The 21443-nt window shown below is 35.1% G+C and overlaps 1 protein-coding gene across 1 annotated transcript in view; it reads left to right on the top strand.

Moving 5' to 3' along the window:
• The window catches only part of LOC133192852 (prostaglandin E2 receptor EP2 subtype-like), a 29016-nt gene extending 19946 nt beyond the window's left edge, over nt 1-9070 (top strand). Inside the window, exon 5 of the mRNA XM_061328856.1 lies at nt 8834-9070. Coding sequence (XP_061184840.1) covers nt 8834-9070 — 237 coding nt within the window. The remainder of the gene's footprint in view (nt 1-8833) is intronic.
• Nucleotides 9071-21443: the final 12373 nt, after the last annotated feature.

Here is a 21443-nt window from a genome sequence, read left to right as displayed (position 1 = left end):
TGTGCATTCTTTCCGGAAAAGCAAGAATTCATTCAGTCGAAAATCGTCATACATATTACACATATTAATATATAGCCTAAAGTGTCTTGTGTTGAGAGTTTTACTCATAAATTACTGCTTTCATTAGTTATTATTTTTGTTTACTAGTAAAAAATAATCAGCTTATTAACTAGTAATTTTACATGTTAGGAACTCTACAAAACTCATCAGATTCCTTACATCTCTCAATCTAAAGGCATAGCGCATATGACCTCCGTACTCGACTGTCGTGCGTGGATCCAAGCTGTCCGGAACAAAGCGATCTTACACCGAAATTGGGATCACAGATCATCTACATAGATATATTCTACTTGAAAAATATTTATTATGATATAGTGAAAACGCATTATATTTTTTAAAACAATTCTTCTCGACTGAAGAATATCAAGTAGATATGCTAAGCCCATGGCTATGACGAGGAAGAATACCTTTTCCAAAATTGTGAATTTCTTGGCCCTTGGTTGGGGGATCTGGGGTTAGGGTGTGGTCTATTAACTGTAATGTGAAAATGTAACTATTATTGATTTAACACCTTCTTTCTCTGCTACGGGGAAATAAACAGATAAACAAAGTGAATGGTTATGTTAAGCAAAAGTTATTCTTATGTCTAATACAAAACCAGAAGTCTCTGATGAGACTGTAGCTCTACTGGTCTGTACATATACATGTAACAATGAAAAAGTAGCACTTGGATTTGAAACTTTGCAAAATGCAGCAATAAATAGAATTATGTATCTTAATGTAGTCTACTTGTGTGCCAAGTTATATTGAAATCAAACCAAAACTGTAGGAGGAGTAGCGTTTTAAAGGATTTTCACAGAAATTTCTACTTTTAGTAACCATGGCAACACCGTTCATCAAAAACCGATGCACTAAGATATGTATGTTAGTGTAGTCTACTTGTGTGCCAAGTTATATTGAAATCAGACCATAACTGTAGAAGGAGTAGCGTTTTGAAAAATTGTTTACAGAGAGACAGACGGACGGACGACGGACACCTTACTATCGCATAAGCTCTTCTGGTCTCTGACCATTAGAGCTAAAAAACTTTCTCAGTTTTTACTGGTCTGCTAGATAATACATACATAAAAACGAGAAATACCTTACCTGGAATGTTCCTTAAAGACCAAGAGAGGTCAGCGAGAAAGAGAATGAGATGTGTTAAGCACTATTGTTTTGTTTAATCCTGCATGTGATTGTGACAAATGGGAATGTATTAGCACAGAAGTACATAGATCTGCTATATAATTTGTTACCAAGTACAAGACTAATGACTTTATGATCCCTGATCATCCTATTTCTTTTGGGCAACATATCTTCAGGTGACCGTTGGACTTCTTGTTAGAAATGAGGTATGAAGATAACGAACAGTTTTCAATCTCGAAAGTCCATGAAACGATACACATTTGGAGCAGAGCAAACACGGACCTCAAAATTTAGAGGTTGGATCAGGTGCCATGGAGGAGTGAGCATCCCTCTAAAGTTTAAAGTTCATGAGCTATCCGACATAGAAATCGTGCCGTGGGTACTTTCAAGTTGTGACGATTGATTGTTTATTGTTTAACGCTGAGTCGGCAATATTTCAGCCATATTTCGGCGGAAAATTAAGTTTACTTGACCGGTATTTGAAAGGTTATTGGTTTCTCTGGCGGCCCCCAGGTGAGCGTACTCTTTTTTGAAATCCAGAGAAACGATCTTTTACGTGCCAAGGGGGTTGTAGTCCTTGACACGGGGCACCATTTAACGCCCCTTCCGACGGACTTAAAATTTGAAAAAATGTAAACTGTTAAAAAATAAATTGCTCTGTGTATTTCTCATCAAAACTGCTAAAATTATTCACTTCTAAATTTTACTGTAAAAATCAGTTTCAAGTACTAATTATTCTAAAATTGTTTTAACATTTAAATTCGTAATAAGTTCATATATCGTTCTCACATTATTAAAACGCACATCTACAAATAATGAAAGGACGTGTAGGGAACAAATAAATACCTGCAATTCATTGGAACCCTAAATAACTTTGTAAGCAATCTTTAAAAGTTACCGACTGGAAAAGGCAACTGTTGATTAAGGAAGTTACCTTCTCAATTTCCCTCCTGGAAAAATCAGAGTATCTTCTATTAGAACATGCCTTGCGCCGGTGGGCAGAAACCTCAAACACATTAGAATAAAGAGAATCGGGGACAAGGCAATTTTTTATGCGTTTCGAATATCCGTACCAACTTTTTATTTGTCTTGATATGCTGAAACAAAATCGATGCCCCCCGGAAACAGTAATGCTCACTCTTTCTCATCCAAGTTAAAGGTGTGGATTCTTTCTGTTACACAACACCAGAGGTAGAGGCAGTGCCATTCGATAGTGTTCATTACATCTTGTGCGTCTGTGCAGGGCCGCCATTTCTGAGTCTTGGAATTTTCTTAGATTTGCTTTGAACCAAACTTAAGAGTTTTACTTATTATACCCCACGCAACAAGTTGCAGGGGGTATAATGTTTTTAACCCGTCCGTCAGTCCTGTTTTTTTTTTTTTTTGGTCAGCGCAACTCCTCTTAAACCGCTGCACAGAATTTGGTCAAACTTTGCAGATATTTAGGACACAGTGTGTAAATGTGCATTTTACCAGGAAATTCTGATTCCATTATTTTTCTGGGAATTTCGGCACTTTGGCCATATCTTGAATATAGAGATGAACAGTTTGTCAGCGCAACTCCTCTTAAACCGCTGCACAGAATTTTGTCAAACTTTGCAGATATTTAGTACACAGTGTGTAGATGTGCATATAACAAGGAAATTCTGATTCCATTATTTTTCTGGGAATTTCGGCACTTTTCAACTTGGATTTTTGGCCATATCTTGAATAAAGAGATGAACAGTTTGTCAGCGCAACTCCTCTTAAACCGCTGCACAGAATTTTGTCAAACTTTGCAGATATTTAGTACACAGTGTGTAGATGTGCATATAACAAGGAAATTCTGATTCCATTATTTTTCTGGGAATTTCGGCACTTTTCAACTTGGATTTTTGGCCATATCTTGAATAAAGAGATGAACAGTTTGTCAGCGCAACTCCTCTTAAACCGCTGCACAGAATTTTGTCAAACTTTGCAGATATTTAGTACACAGTGTGTAGATGTGCATATAACAAGGAAATTCTGATTCCATTATTTTTCTGGGAATTTCGGCACTTTTCAACTTGGATTTTTGGCCATATCTTGAATAAAGAGATGAACAGTTTGTCAGCGCAATCCTCATAAGCCGCTGCACAGAATTTGGTCAAAGTTTGCAGATATTTAGGACACAGTGTGTAAATGTGCATTTTACCAGGAAATTCTGATTCCATTATTTTTCTGGGAATTTCGGCATTTTTCAACTTGGATTTTTGGCCATATCTTGAATATAGAGATGAACAGTTTGTCAGCGCAATCCTCATAAACCGCTGCACAGAATTTGGTCAAAGTTTACAGATATTTAGGACACAGTGTGTAAATTTGATCTTACCAGGAAATTCTGATTCCATTATTTTTACCCTAAGAGTTTTGCCTATTAATGAAGAAACTTTCCAGCTAGGTAATAAGGAAATCTACTGGAATTAGCTTTTGTAATGAAATTTTATGTGAAATATTTTATGACCTTAAAAGACCCCTATTGATTTTGAGATCAAAATATTAATGATTTAACACACAAACACACACACAAAATCTTGGATAGTCCCCCCCCCCCCCCATATTGGTGCTTTGCCTTAAATAATTTCATAAGTACAGTATATAAACAAATTCATATGACTACATCACAATTTGTTTCCATCAATTATTTAAATGTGTAAGTTGTCATGTGTTGGACATGGACTTACACTCATTAACAAATCGAAATCACTGAGGAATTTAAATAACAATTTGTCAGCATAACTCCTGCACTGAATTTCCTGAAACTTAGGTATTTCAGACATAATGAATAGATTTGTATATTACCAAGAAATTTTGATTCCATTATTTATCTAGAAACTTCATCCCTATTAAATTTGTAATGTACAAAGATTTGAATTTGCTTATAGGCAAGAAGTTTAGATGTGACGATTTTTTGCAAGTAATGCCCCTTTTTGAATTATACTATGTTTTTAAAATGCACTGTGCCATTCATAACGTGTTGCATTGTCAAGTTTTGGAGGGAGCGTGGGGTATTTGAGCTTGCTCACTTTTTCTTTATTCCATCTAAGAATTTTTAGCTCTACTGGTCAGAGACCAGAAGAGCTTATGCGATAGTAACGTGTCCGTCCGTCCGTCTGTCTGTAAACAATTTGTCAAAACGCTACTCCTCCTACAGTTTTGGTCTGATTTCAATATAACTTGGCACAAAAGTAGACTACACTAAGATACAAAATTTAGTGCATCGGTTTTCGATTTCGATGAACGGTGTTGCCATGGTTACTAAACATAGCAATATCTGTGAAATGCCTTTAAAACGCTACTCCTCCTACAGTTTTGGTCTGAATTCAATATACCTTGGCACACAATTAGACAACACTATGATGCATGATTAAGTGCATCTGTTTTTGATTTCAATGAAAGGTTTTGCCATGGTTACTAAAAATAGAAATTTCTGTGAAAATCCTTTAAAACGCTACTCCTCCTACAGTTTTGGTCTGATTTCAATATAACTTGGTACAAAAGTAGACTACACTAAGATGCATAATTTAAAACATTGCTTTTTGATTTCGATGAACGGTGTTGCCATGGTTACTTAAAATAGCAATTTCCGCAAAATTACTTCAAAACGTTACTGCTGCTATAGTTTTGGTCTGATTTCAACATAATTTTGCATACAAGTAGATACTTGTATCTAAGATAAGATACACTAAGATATATAATAAAGTGCATCGGTTTTTGATTTTGATTAACTGTGCTGCTATAGTTACTAAGCATAGAAATTTCTGAAAATATTTTAAAAAGCTACTCCTGCTACAGTTTTGATCTGATTTCAATACAACTTAGCATACAAGTAGATTATACTATAATTACATGATTAAGTGCATCGGTATTGGATTATGATGAACGTTTTTTTTTTTATTTTAATATAACTTGGCACACAAGTAGACTACACTAAGATGCATGCTTTGATGAACTGGTTTTTGATTTTGTTGAATGGTTTTGCCCTGGTTTCTAAAAATAGAAATTTCTGTAAAATTTCTTTAAAACATATCACCTGCTACAGTTTTGGTCTGAATTCAATATACCTTGGCACACAAATGGAGTACACTATAGTGTATATCGGTTTCTGATTTCAGTGAATGGTGTTGCCATGGTTACTAAAAATAGAAATTTCTGTGAAATACTTTCAAAACCCTACTCCTCTTTCAGTTTTCGTTTGATTTCAATATAACTTGGCACACAAATAGACTACATTATGATACATAATTCTGTTTATTGTTGCATGTTGCAAAGTTTCATATCCAAGTGCTACTTTTCCTTGTAGAGCTACAGTACTAGTCTCATCATAGACTTCTGGTTCTGGTTATATTATGTGTGTGGATTGTTCACGATTTGAGAAAAATAAGAATTCTGAAGAAAAAAATTGAGTTAAGAACTTTTTCCTCTGAGAGTTCTTTTATGGTCACAAAGCCAGGGCTCCTGTGATTGATTGTTGTAGTTTTACGTGCATTGCAATATCATTTTCTAAATTTTGAATATACTTGTTGGAGGCAAATACAAAATTTACTGTCATCTAGTTGTAAAGTTTGTATTTACCTCCAAATAGAAAATTAAAAAACAACATGATAGCAAAATTCTTTCATTCATGAGTCGTCACCGGATGATGGTAAAGGGCTTCAAATTTAGACCTTTACTCGGCACTCAAGGCCATTGATCTGAGGAGTAAGAGATCTATTTATAGTGCAAAAGCCTTTCTTAGTTTTTATTTTAAAGACCTGGGGCCCGTTTCACAAAGCTAACTTAGGACTAAGTTGTATCTTAGGAAAGAACTTTTTCCAAAGTTCATTACTTATCCGTTTCACTAGCCTCGTCTTATCTTAGGATATTCCTAAGTTATGTCGTAACTTTAAGACAAGTAAATCAATGACTTAGGAATAAACTAAATATGTTGTCTGTAGATACATGTACAAGGATTCTTACAGAGAGATACTGTGTGTGCTCAGGGAGAGAAAAAATCCAAAGGACTACTAGTATATGAATAATTGTGACCCCTTTAGGTTATAACTGCTTTAGTTTGTATGTAATAGCTAAGAAAGGGATTTTAAGAATTGTCAGAGATGTGCCTTTATCACTGTTCAAAATTAATCCAAGATAAATAAAAATGTCCATTGGTGAAGTTGGAACTACAAATACATTGTACTTAAAGAATGTTTGATTTCTCACGAATTCGTGGATTTCCCAATGTTACTACAAAATAGACGGTGCACATGTTGGATTAATTCCCCTTTATTTAAAGAGCTCGATTTTGTATACAAAAAAATTCCACGCTATATACACTATTGTCTGTGTTACAAAACTTTGCATATAATTTGAACCATTATTATATATTTTTAAATCTAATAATATTACTAGTATTTGAATCGATATTTAGTATTTGAAAGATTATAGTTTGATAAGGGAACTAATTTGTTCTCTTCAGCTCCTGATATAGCTGTCTCTCCAAAACTAACGTGGAGCACCCATTCGCGAAGAAATAAAAAGAAAATAAGGCCTCTGTTAGATTGCTTGCCCTTCGAAGCAATTATTGTTTTAAATTTATAATAATTCCATTTCCTAATTGAAACGATACTAGTAGAAAAATATATGGGGGGGGGGGGGATAAACCATTCCAAACCTCCGATACCTTATACAGAGCAAAATAAAAGGCAAACATATTAAAGAACAAATTTAGTTTAATTTAATAATTTAAAAATTAGTTTAAAGAAATACACGTCTTGTGACGGGGGGGGTATGTGTGTGTGTGAGTGCTTAGTTTAAGTAGGAAACTTGTCAAGGTTAAACCATACTTCTGTCCAAGTCCTTTCAAAGTGAAGGGTAACCCCTAACCTCCCGACCCTCCCCTTTTCAAGTTTTTTTTTACTTGAAAAAACCCGATTCAAACTAAAAAAAATTTACTCATACTGACATCCTCCTAACAGTAAGAATTGTAGATAGAGTGGAGAAGTTATTTCATTAGTCCGTTACACGACTTAAGATATGTCTAAGGATAAATTTAAGATAAGATTGTTTCATGAAACAGCTGTGATAAATCTTAGGAACTTCCTAAGTTATAACTTAGGCATATCTTAAGTTATATCTTACGACATATCTTAGGAAACCTTTGTGAAACAGGCCCCTGCACTCTATACCAATATCTACAATAATTCTCAAATACAGATAGATTTTTATGGTTGCATTACTTCATTTAAACGTTGGTAACTTTTTTTGCTTGTCAAGGAATTTTTGTTTGCTTATACCCCCGACCCCATTTTTTGTTGAATTTTAAGGTGTCCCGAGTCACTCAGGTGACCTATTGCTACTCTGTCGTCGTCCGTCGGTTGTTAACTTTTGAACATTTCCAGCTTCTTCTGCTGAACCACTGAACCAAATCAACCAATTATGGTGTAAAGCATCAATGAGTGAAGGGGTACAAAATTTGTGAATTTCATGGTCCCTGCCCCCTAGAGCCTGAGGGGTGGGGCTAAAACCATCAAAATTAGAGCTATCTTTAGAATTTTTCTTTACTCTGGACATCAAGCAGTCAAACTGTTGGCATTATTTTAATGAGCATTGAGCCTTCAACCAAAAGAGTGAAATTCATGGCACCAGGGTCAGGGTTTTTTGAGTTAGGGTGGGCTCTAATGATCATATAGTAAAAATGCATTAATTCTTTAAGAATTTTCTTCTCTCCCCGTGTATGTAAAGCAGATAAACTAAGTGTATGATTATGATGACCAAGGATGCCTCTCTCATAATTGTGAAATTTGTGGCCCCAGCATGAGAGGGTTCTGCTGGAAAGGGGGGGGGGGGTATTGATTATATAGTGAAAATGCATATTTCTTTGAAAATCTTCTCTGCTCCTTGGTATTTAGCAGATAAAACATGTTTATAGTTATGATAAGGAAGAGTGCCTCTTTCAAAATTGAGTATATCTTGGCCCCTAGGTCAGGGTTCTGGTGTTACATGTAAACGGAGCTCTATTGTTTATACAGTGAAAATACATAAATTCTTAAAAAAGCTTCTTCTCTACCCCTAGATATTTAGCAATTAAACTAGGTGCATGGTTATAATGAATTTAATAGGTTATGTTGAGCAAGGGCACCCTTTCCAAAATTGTGAATATCTTGGTCCTACGGTCAGAAGTTCTGGTGTTAAGGCGGGGCTCTATTGATTATACAGTGAAAATGCATAAATTCTTTAAAAATCTTCTTCTTTCCCCCTGTATATAAAGCAGATAAATTTGATGAATGGTTATGATAGTCAAGTTTGTTGTTTAACGTCCTTCTCGTGAATATTTTACTCAATATGGAGACGCCACCACTTGCAGGTGGAGAGCTGCAAATTTTGACCTTTGCTTGGCATCAGGGCCATTGAGCAGTGAGGGATCTTTCTCCTGCCAGCACTTACTGCGACAGGGGACCTCGGTTTATACGGTCTCATCCGAAGGACCGGTCTTCACGTCCCGCAGTGTATTCATACCCGCGACGTAAGGATCAGCTCCTTACTTAGCGACTCTAGAGCAGAGGCTCTAAGTAGTGCGCCATGCGGGCGACTAGTAATTTCTCTGTTTATTGTCAAATATATTACCTATAACTCTTCATCTGGATTGCAGATCAGGCTTATGTGCAATCAGTTTGGAATTGACAGATCACTGGAAAAAGACTTCCAAGCGGTTAGAATGTACATCATCAACAACATGACAAATTCCTACCTTATTCTCTTCATTCAAGTTTTGTTCCATCCCAAAGTGATAGACAGATTCCGAGCATGCTGTTGTGCGCATGCGTCTAAAGAGAATGACACTACAGTTGCAGAAATGCAGACATCTGAAGTCGTCGTGCCACCATAACCAATAATTAGAAATTTAAAATTTTTTAGACTATAGTCTGTATCATGATACCAATGCCATCACCTTTTAAATGATATCTCAAAATACATTAACACATGGGCTTTCCAACTAGGTTAGCAAGGCAGCGAATACAAATTTTAAGTAAACGTTCGGACTCAAATATGTCACACTCGATTATCGGATAATCTCTGTCGACAAAAAAACGTTACCCATTAAAGCAATTGTCGAATCTCACAATTCTGTAGACATTGAAACATCGTGTCATTCTGATTCTATAAAAATAAACTAGTATGTATCAAACCTTGGTAAGGAATGGTCTGGAAATTATGAAACTGTCATTTTTAAAGATATTTTCTTTGAAAAGATGGCTATGATACTGCCGACTCTGTGTTAAGCAATACAGATATTATTTAGAATGTGATGGAAATGTGGGACAGACATGTACGATCTCATAGCAAATATGTATTTTACATATGACACGTTTGAATTAATTCCAAAGTGAAAGTATTTTCATAACCTTAATTGTTTTCCATTCCACACAGTTGCGGTTTTTTTCGGTTATGCAATGATGTACATTTGAATCTTTAACTGTTCTACATTGTGTCTAGAATCATATAAAGGAAGTTTAGCTCCCTGTTTTTGTCCAAGCAGAAGATTTTCTATATATTATTAACAATTTAAATATTTGTATTGTGAATTAGAAGTTTATTAGTAGATTGTCTGAACAAGTCTATTGCGTCATGTTCACATGGGTTGTAGCTGTATATATATATGCTTTGAGATTAAATGGTATTTAAAAGTTTTAATTTATCAATTTCTGGGTTATGTTAAATGAGGGTAACGAACATCGGCTTCTTGTAATTGGATGTATGTTACATCTGTTTTCATCCTGATTAATTTTTTTTTGTTTTTAGTTTCTAGCCCTTCTGCACGAATAACTGTCATAATACCACCTGGTATGCTATGAATTCTGTTTTTACAAAACGATTTTAGAATTTAGTATCATTCCCGATGACTGTCTTTCACGACTTTTAGCCATAAGATTGTCATGTTTTACCAACGTCTTATTCCATAAATTTTAAAATTAATGCAGCATTTAAAATTGAGTTTCGATTGGTATAATTAACTGGCACTTAAGTGTAGAAAATGCATTGCGTTTCTGAATCTCTTCCGCTAATTAGAAGATACTGAAAGATGTTAGAACCTTGCGTGCTTGTTCAGAGTTTCCCAGAAAACGATTTGTGAGTGTATTATTAAGCAGGATGCTACAATTCAAGCACAAGAGAAGTAGACGAAATATAGTGTTCACACTTCTGTTGCCCTGAACAGTCCAAATTACACCCCCACCCCCAAAAAATATTTGGGGTCAAAATCACAAGACTGGATCTCGCTCAAAACATGCCAACAACTTTGAACTTAATAATACTCGGAAGGAACTCTGAAAAGAACGATAAAAACGAAATTAAACAGTTCTGTGAAAACTTGCTGGAACTCCAATATTTTGTTGGGTCAGATTTTTGTGGTTTGAGAAAAAAATTATAGTTTGATGTAAATCTTGGATTGTCCTTTCTCAAACCGCTCAGTGCAGTAACTTGACTCAGCCATATCCTAACTAAAAGGAAACCAAGAGAAAGTTTAAAATGGTTTTAAAAAATCTGGGAGTTGAGACGCTCTGAAACTCACATTTAAATTTTATTGATCGCAAATAAATTTGCAACCATACTTGACCATTTCAGCAAAATGTGTCATGTGAACGAATGTTTTAAATTGTGTTTTAATTTAATATTGACTAGACGTTTTATCTCTTCTTATACACGGTAGAGAATGTTTTTATCTCAGGGTAAACTTAAAGCTGCCTCATCTACAAGATCTAAAATATTTGATGAACAAAATCAGACATTAAGTGTGTGTGTGTGTGTTTGAGAGAGAGAGAGAGAGTATTTCCCAGTTTTGAAAAGGCAGTAAATATAGCTGTTTTCCTGATTGGCATCACTGGCAGGGATTTTGTCAACTCTAGGAAAATACATGTACCATATTAGTTTAGCAACTCTTCCACTTACATCAAATTCATGAAGATGCCATCTTCTGATGCATTTCTATGAGGGTCCCTAGCTAAGCTTACTGTTTCACACAAATCCATTGTAGCCAGCAAGACTTGGCTATAAATATCAAATATTTCTTGAAGTCCGGTACATGGTGAAATGCATGTTTCTTCAACATTTTTTACAGACTAGACCTACATGTATGCCTAAGTCCATCTTAAGATGGTTATAACAAGTTCCTTTCTCAGAATCACTGAATCCATGAAAATACGTGTCAATAACATTCTGTTAATGCAATGTCTTCACTGGCGTCAACCTTACTTTGGATTCCACCTTCTTGCTGCATAAGGTACACGCGTGTTGGTTATGAGAATGTCAGGTGCGTCATTGTAACAAGCGGTCAGAAGTTTTAATGACGAAAAATATATATTGAATATAATATCATATACAAATCATAACCGTGCAGAAAATATTTTATCACTATAAGCACTTTTTATTTTCTATAATATGCTATATTTATCATTTCAATAGTATATTGCCTCTGAAAAAAGTCCGACCTGGCTCTTTACCACTTAATTTGTTGGTCCAAACACTATTGGAATTAGATGTATCAGGGTGACACGGATGTCACCTGTGACATTCAAGTTTTATATACAGGAATGTCTAAGAGTATGAAAATGAATGGACATAGCACAAAAATGAAATATCTTATTACTGCGGAATTTAAACTGCCTGAACCTGCTGATCACTTACAAGCAGAGTAATACAAAAGTTATGTAAAACAAGCAAAAACAAATAAATACAAAATTTACAAAACAGTGAATAATTTGAAGGTACTCCGTCCCTTATCAGGTGTAAAAAAAAAAAAAAAAAAAGATGTATTTTTTTTTAAATCATTTCTTTTTTGCAGCTTTTCTTTAGTACTCCTTATTATGATAAAGAATCCATACTTATTTACCATTTTATACAGGTGATCTTGTGAGATAATTGATCATTACATATTCAATAAATAATAGAAAACGGAATTATCTCAGTTTCATCAAATTGCATTTGATGTAGTGTATGTTGACTTGTTTGCTGCATAAAAACACACTCATTGGGGTAAAAGGATTATAAAAATAAATAGCATTGTACCCAGTAGAATATAAAAGCTAATAATAAATACCAATTTGATATCGATTTTCAGAATCTAGAGTTATCTCTCTTCCATGGATTTTGACACAGCTGTAATAATTAATGCACGTTTTGTTATTTTTGGCTTCCCTGAAAAGTCTTTGTAAATAAGCTGTTAATCCAATCATAGTCTCTTCTCTGATGTGCCATCTGTAGATATTTGAAAGGTAGGCCGGGAAGAGGGATATTTTTACACATGCTTTCAGAAATACCCTAACAAAAAATACTATAGTTAACTATAGTTTACTATAGTTAACTATAGTTAATCAAAGTTTTCGCTATAGTAAATCAAAGTTCCAAAGTTTTTACTATAATTAATCAAAGTTTCAAAGTTTTTACAAAAGTTAACCAAAGTTTCAAAGTTTTTACTATAGTAAATCAAAGTTCCAAAATTTTTACTATAGTGAATCAAAGTTCGAAAGTTTTCACTATAGTAAATCAAAGTTACGAAGTTTTTACTATTGTTAATTAACGTTTCAAAGTATCACTATACTATATCAATGTTTTCACAATAGTTTATCAAATTATTATAGTATTTAGATATTTTTTTGCTAAGTTTGCCGTTTTTCAAGGGGGTGGAGGTGGGGTTGGGTGGGGCTGGTGGTTGCTGTACATGTTAATTTAAATATACAAATTAGTTAATTCAAATGCAATATTTACATTTATAAATTTTAAAAAATACATTTTTACTGAAGTTGATGGAGAAGGTATTTCGGTTCTAAATGACGCGAATTTTATTAAATACAATACCTGGCCATAATACAGTACGCAAAATGGACGCCGTTAAAATTAAAATTAACATACAATGTTTTTCCTCTTCATGTTATCGATTGTAATATGATAAAAAATAATGACAACTACACACATCCATACATGAACGTCATATCTGACGTCACACACATAGGAAGTTCCGTAGATTTATTTTTAGTACCATAACATACGTAAATCAAAATGGCTCCGAGGGGGAAAGACCTTTCACTCGAGCAAAAGCAGACGATAATTAAATTGAATGAGAGTGGTTTAAGTAGCCGGAAAATTTCGGAAATTATCGGAATAAGTCCAAATTCCATACAGAAGGTTGTAAAACGAAATGCTGAAAGGGGTTCCGTGGAAAACAGAGAAAGACCGGGAAGAAAACGATTCGTGGGCGAAAAAGGTGATCGCGTCTTGTCAAGGTTGGTAAAGAAAAATCGTCGACAGACTCTGTCAGATTTAACTGATAAATTTAATGAATCTGTACCACAGAAAGTGTCTAATAGAACTGTAAGAAGGAGATTAAAAGAACAGAAATATCAAAGATGCTCCGTTTCAAAGAAAATAACAATCTCGAAACCAAATCGTCAAAACCGTGTTTTGTGGTGTCGATCCAAATTAGGGTGGACAGTGGAGGAAAACTGGAGTCAGGTCATTTTTAGTGATGAGATGAAAGTTGTTTTAGGAAAGGATAGAAAAATTTACGTCTGGAGAAAACCTGGAGAAAGATTTCAACCCGATTGTCTTGGACAGTATAGTAGTCATTCGCCCCGCTCCGGCATATCGGCTATGTTCTGGGGGTGTTTATTTTTTAATGGTGTTGGAACTTTGACTGAAGTAGAAGGAAATATAAACTCCGAGAAATATATTTCGGTCCTAGATTATAATTTGTGGCCTCTTGTTGCAAAAGAGTTTCCTGCAAGTCCCTGGATTCTACAGGAGGATAATTGTCCGGTGCACCAGTCCAGACAGACGGTTGAATGGAAAACGACAAACAACATCCCTACACTTACCTGGCCTAGTCAATCACCAGACATTAACATAATTGAAAATGTGTGGAGGACAATTAAGATCAGATTAGAACATCGCCTGGACGAAATTAAAAAACGCGAAGACCTAGTGCGTATTGTGAAGGACATATGGGCCTCTATCGATTTGGAGACGATTAGAAAACTGTACATATCAATACCAACACGATTACAAGCTGTAATAAAAGCAAAAGGTTACATAACCAAGTATTAGTAAGGTAGGATAAATTTTATTATGTATCAATTTGAAAAAACAACATTCAAAACCGCAAGTGTGCACGTATATTTTTATAACGGCGGCCATTTTGCGTACTGTATTATGGCCAGGTACTGTAGTTTATTATTGTCCTCTCTCCATAAAAAAGACTTGCACTACATCTGCATTAAATTAAATTCATTAAAATGTTGCTCATCTATGGCGCGACAGACAACCTTACATAAAATTCATTTTTTGTACATTCTTTTAGGGAAGGGATCGGGTTTATAAAAAGTTCTCTGAAGCTTTTATGAATTTTGAACATAAAATATAAAATGTCAAGAATGAGAATCAAAACATAATGTCGTGGGTTTTTCTATAGTAAATCAAAGTATCAGTTTTTATTAAAGCAAATCAAAGTTTCAAAGTTTTTTACTATAGTAAATCAAAGTTCAAAAGTTTTAACTATAGTTAACCAAAGTTCCAATTTTTTCACTTTAGGTTCCAAAGTTTTTACTATAGTTAATCAAAGATCCAAAGTTTGTACTATAGTTAATCAAAGTTCCAGAGTTTTTACTTTGATACTATAGTTACAGTCCCTGAAACGTTCTACTTTCCCACTTGAACGGTGAGCGAACGCTGAACGAACGGTGTACGAACGCAGAGCGAACGGTGAGTGAACGATGTGTGAACGCTGAACGCAACTTGGTGAACGATGTGTGAACGGTGAGCGAACGCAGAACGCGAACGGAGCGCAAACGCGAACGCAAAGTGAACGGTGAACGAACGGTGAACGCAAGATGAACGATATATTCGGAATGCCTCTGATCTTTTCCTTGCATTGAAACTATTTTATTGTTTTATTATGTCAAGTGCCAAAAAAAAAAAAATAAATAAAAATAAATCAATAATAAATAAGTAAACCAATGAATGAATGAATAAATAAGCCAATAAAATAAATTCTCCAAAAGTGTCCTGAGAAACTAGACGATGCATGCACATTAAGTTTTTAATCACACGATTTTTATCGCATTAAAACATTGCAATTGTTGCCGAACGCTGAAGTATAAGAGATATTTTTTTAGTTGGAAAATAAAAATGTTTATTCTTATTTGATAACAAATCATAGAAAACTTCTGACTTATAGAATGAATTAAAGTGGTTGTAACATCCATTCATATATCTCCGTGTTAAGGCGATTTCGTGTAAAGTAATGAAAAAAAAAATAATTACATAGGTCAGTGGACGTTTTGCATTATACGCTCGTATTTTAAATTTTTAATACAATAATATATTATGTGTCATTTCTATTTTACATGATGATTTATCAGGCCCGTAAGAAGCAAATTCGGTTGGGGGGGGGGGCACAGCCATACGTTCAGGGGGCACTACCAAAAATTTCCTGACAAGCAAAAAAAAAAAAAAAAAAGATCAGACTTTTTATTGCGGGTACACAAGCATATAATATCTATGTTTACTATAATAATCTATATATCGGCAAAATTATTGGGGAGGGGGGCAGGGCCCCCTTGCCCCCCCCCTCGGTACCTACGGCCATGTTTACTGAGCAGACTTCTACATTTATCTGTAGATGGCCGTGATTATACTCGGACAAGATAATACAAAGATACATATTCATATTATTAAATTCAATTTTCAGAACTTGATATTCAAGTAATATGCTATAATAGTTTTTATTAAACAGACAAATGAGAGAGAGAGAGAGAGAGAAATATTCCGTTTTAGCTAGCCCCCCCCCCCCCATTTCAGGCTTCACTACATGTTTGTACCTTTATCAAACTAAAACTCTGAAATTTTTTTCTAAGTATATCAGACAATGAAAGTAACTTCTTTTTTTTTTATCAACAAATCAAATCCATTTGTTTGACAGTCATACTCGTTTTTATTTTCCTGCTTCAAGTTCACACGAAGTCCACGTGCTTGTCCTGTCAATCAAAATCATTCGACACTGTGCAGGTGTGAAAGTTTCGTCACATCGAAGACGAAGTGCGAGTATTTCCAACAAGTTATAACATTTATTTTTATCATTTCTAGATTTGATTCCAACATTTGAATAATAATTGAATAAAATACATAGGGCATTAACACTTGAATTTGAAACATACTCTCTGTCAATTCCAAATATCACCGCCGACACGTGTACATTTTGAACTACTATTGTTTTGTGACTTTTTTAGAAGCCTGTTTGTTTTGAGACTGAAGTTTTTGTTCTAAAAAAGACCTTAACTTTTTTTTAAATGTTAATTAAAATATTCTGGAAATACAATACTGACTAAGTAACCGATTTAGGGGGAAAAGGGGGGTATTAATCATATGGAATGACAAACATATAAAGTTACGGTGAAGAAAGATTTTTTTTTTCTCTATAACTATAGACTTTACATATTATAGTAGAGAAAATTCTGTAGTGCATTACATTTTAAATAAATATTTCCTTTAACCACACCATCAATTTAATTCGCTCTAAAGATAATAAATTAATACGATATCCGCAGTACTATGTATAACTCTCAGAACTAATTCTAACATATTTTCTGTAGTAATTGATAAAAAAGTATTATAAATAAATATTTTCGTAATTTTGCTGCATAATTAGACTTGGATAATTATATCTCCATTAACGATTTGTCGTCTTTAACAAAACAACAAAATGTTGCAGTGCTTGAAGTATTTGCACATTGCCTTTAGTTAAATTTAATATTTCAGCATTGTTCTACATAGGTACAGAATGTGCTTATAACAACATTTATTTTCCAGAGTAATTTAATAAATAACCTAACAGCTAAGTTAGAATAATAAAAATATATATCGTAGATATTTTCCCCCATGAAATAAAGATTCTTCAAACACGATATGTAAGTTATTAAATTAAAAAACCTGTAGCTCCTAACCTACAAAAAGATAAGTCCTTTCACTTCGGAGTTCCGAATGACAATGAAAACTGAACGATAGGTGAACGTTGAACGCAAGGTGAACGCAAAGTGAACGGAACGAAGAGCGAACGCTGAACGCTTTGTGAACGGTGAACGCGAGCGCACGGTGAACGCAAAACTGTGAACGGAGAGCGAACGGTGAACGCACGGTGAACGAACGGTGAACGCACGCTGAACGAACGGTGAGCGAACGGAAAAATGGGAAAGTAGAACGTTTCAGGGACTGTAACTATAGTAAACTATAGTTAACTATAGTTCACTATAGTATTTTTTTTTGTTAGGGATAACTTGATTTTCAATTAATGGCATAAGAGTATGCAGATAGTTACCATCTGCTTTATAACATTAATGATGTACTTTTAAGTAAAACTACTGACGATAAAATGAGTCAATATTGTAATGCTCAACTTTCTGGAGATATCTAACTGACGTTTTTCATACTAATTGATTGGCCTTTATTTATACACTGAATTGTCGACGGATTTTTCCGTTATTTCCCTATCATGACAAGGAGCACACAGCGGGTGTGATCGGTCGGCAGGGGATGCTCACTCCTCCATGGCACCTGATACCACCTCTGATGTGTTTAAGGTCCGTGTTTGCTCTGCTCCAAAATTTATATTGTTTGATGGAATTTTGAGCTTGATTACTGTTCGTTATCTCCGTATGTTTCACTACATTCTTCGACTGCATCAATACCAAAACTGCACCCAAGAATATCCTTTGGCCAAAGTCCCCAAAGAAAAGTTAAGATGGGATCCAGATGCATGTTCTTTCAGCATGGACAAGGTGTCAAAAAATCCACATATAATAATTCCATGTTCTTTTCCCCACTATCCAGTAGAGATATGCCAAACATAAGGCTCCAAGGTCCCTTCCACTATGAGCAAACAGCACTGGATCTTTTATCCCAGAATTCTTCAGCCAATGAAAGAATGATACCAAGCACACCGTTCTGTTGTACAGCAATGTGCCATCAAAAATTAGTCCTGTGACCTTTGATGCCACTGGACTGATGTTGGTGGCTTGAAAAACATGCTGACTGAATTCAGCATCTCCATACCTTGCTGCCAGTTGAATGATGTCAGCTGGTAATCCTGAAAAAGTGTGTGTCCATGTAATACTATAACAGAGAATTTTTACGAAAGTATAATGCGATCTTATCCACACATCTAGATCAAAACAGACCCTGACGTTCCGGTATTGGTGGTATGGTTTCCATGTCATTGTCTGAAATACTACTGGTAGTAGAAAGCACACCACTTCTGTATTGTATGTCACCCCTTCTCTTGTCTCTAATGAGGATGCTGCAGCAGATGCTTCAGTTCAACTCTCCTTCCCTTGAATTCCTTGGTACAATACTTCTCGGCCAGCGTATTCTACCATGAAAGTCCCAGGCGACAAACTCAACTCATCATTTATATAAAACATATCAGGAAAAATATTTTTTTTCGAATTAAATAAAATTTTATACTTATATATATATATATACATATATATATATATATATATATATATATATATATATATATATATATATATATATATATTCTCTGATCCAGAGTAGAAATTGTTCTTTGGATTTTTTCTTGCAACAATTACTATCACGGTAACTCAGGCGGTAGAGCGCTCGTTCCGTGATCGGAAGGTCGTGTGTTCGAATCACAGCCGCAACTGACCAAAGTCGATTCATTGATTGATTATTATTGTATAGTATTTGACCATTTTTGAAGTTTGTGGTTTCTCTGGCGGCTCCTTCTGGAGTCTTTCTTCCTTTTCAAAAACCAGAAAAACGATCTTTTACGTGCCAATCTAAAGGGGGTTGTTATCCTTGACACGGGGTACCATTTAACTCCCATCCGACGGACTCAAAATTTAAAAATATGTTACATGTAACATAAAAATTAGATTGATTGTATGCTGTTTACGTTTTTTTCACTCATATAGAGACATCACCATATACAGGTGAAGGGCTTTAAATTCCCTCATTATGTTCGCTTTGGCTTCAGGGTTACGCATTTTGACGATTATTGGTTGAGGCTGGTCTTTTTGTCCTGATGGAATGCGGTGAATAGCCAGCACGTCAGTTTCCAATATTGCCACGCCCACTTCTCCTAATGCCTCGTTAAGCTTTTCTATTAAGTGTTCACCCTGTGTTTCGGGAAAACCATGAAATTTGATATTTGTCTTTCTAGAGTACTGTTCGTTATAGTTCGCTTTTGCAGCAGCAATTTTGACCAACTTTTCGTTTTCCTCTACTCTGTTATGTACATCATTTAGCGCTTCGTCTCTTTCATTTAGTTCCCGTTTAAGCTCCGAGTTCTCTTTTTTAAGCTGTTCAATACCCTGTGATAGCTTGTGATTGTCTTGTTTTAATTGCGAAATTTGATCGTTCATTTTCTTTTCAAATTTTCCTAGATAGTTGGAGAATAGCTCATCTACGACATTTTTGATGATATCTTTAATGTCATCAACTTTGATTGATTTTTTTAGATCGTTTTTTATTTCAGTCAGTTGCGTCTGAATTGACAGCATTTCCTCTGACGTTTTTTTCTGATTTCTCCTGTTTTTGACTACTGTTCTGTGGAGTCTGAGATGTTTTTTTTTGAGATCGGACTGTTTGTTGACTTGCGTGAGTTAGCAATCGTGTTTCGGGTAACAACACCACTGTTCGACATAGTAAAGTATTTGTCTATTGTATTCATATAACTGGTTGAAACCTGTAACTATTTATAGCAATGACTACTCACGTCGAATGTGGATTGTTCAAAGTCTCCTTCAAAACTACACACCAGGTCTCTCAAAATCACTGTCCTAAATCCCTGGACACCCTTGACCACAAAACATCCCATCCAAACACCCAACTTCTTCAAATATGCACTAGAACGGCCACTCCACCGCTCTGTCACAAAATGCGACCTATTCGCGCAGGCGCCATTACCGGGATTTAAATTTCAACCTTTACTCGCGATGGCACTCAGGGCCATTGAGGTGAGGGATCTTTATCGTGCCAACGCCTGCCGTGACACAGAGCCTCGGTTTTTAAGGTCTCATCCGAAGGACCCCTCTACTATCGACGTGCCGAACGCTTGGCGAAGGAACAGTTGCTACCTATTTTTTTTTTATCGATCTAGGCCAGTCTCGGCCGAGATTCGAACTCGCGACCTTCAGATCGTTAAAATTTAGACAAAATTGCTTAATTATAGTATTCTAAATTTTACAGTAAAAATCAGTTTCATGTAAAATTTCTTAACTTGTGTAAACATTTATATTTGTAAAAAGTTCATGCATCGTTCGTACATTATTAAATAGTCTAATTTGAGTAGGAGAAAATTCGGTACATTCCAAAATGATATAATTGATTAAAAAAAATAGATGATGAGGAAGGCAGCCATGCAGCTAAGTATGATTTTTTATTACCTCTTCACGGGACACATGACGAAAGCCAAGATTCTGTGGAACTAAATTGTCCATCAAAACTTGACACATAGCCTTAATTGCTCACCTTAGATTTGATTTGTCGCATTGAATAAGGTTGCCAGAAATCTGTTGGAGAGTCCAGAGTTTCACTTGCACAGGAAAATAGCCAAAGTTGTTCTGACACTTCTGGATGGAGTGATTTGATATGTTAATGTATGATATATAAATCCTGAAAGTTTCCTTTGATCAAGCCAGTCAAAGAAGTGTAATCCTCATTAGTAAGGCTTTCAGTGTTGTTAAAATCAAGTCGGTAGTTTTTGTTCATTTGGCAAAGATGACGCATTTTGGAAAGGAGATTTAGCACAGAATGTTTGTTCAGAAATGCATGATCTGTTGTCTTTAGATTTTGAAGGGAGTCCGGGGCAAAGACGCCATCTTTCAAATGATTTGGACAACATCTGTTACCTTCGACAATTAACATACAGTAGTGTGACATAAATGAGTTCGCAAAATGACCGCCGTCAACGTAAATATTTCAGAAGGGTAGTAAATCAGTTGCTGAATTAACGTAAACGCTACTTTTAAGGACAAAATATTTTGAATGAGTTTCGGTACGACTTAATTAAAACAGTCCATTGATGTAAAATTGGATTATTCCCCTTTGATAAACAATTATCGTCTGCTTGGAAACTTGGCTCCCCATGGTCGAGAACTGACTAGTAATCTAAAAAAAATAATCATACAGATGTCAAATGAAGGTCTTTCAAGCTATAAAATTGAGAATTTAACCGGAATAAACAGTCGTAC

Source organism: Saccostrea echinata, unplaced genomic scaffold (genome assembly GCF_033153115.1).
Source record: "Saccostrea echinata isolate AGI-Se365-2 ecotype Australia unplaced genomic scaffold, CSIRO_AGI_Sech_v1 ptg000025l, whole genome shotgun sequence".
Classification (NCBI taxonomy): domain Eukaryota; kingdom Metazoa; phylum Mollusca; class Bivalvia; order Ostreida; family Ostreidae; genus Saccostrea; species Saccostrea echinata.
Note: the sequence above shows the minus strand (reverse complement) of the source record. Positions and strands in the feature narration are given on the sequence as shown.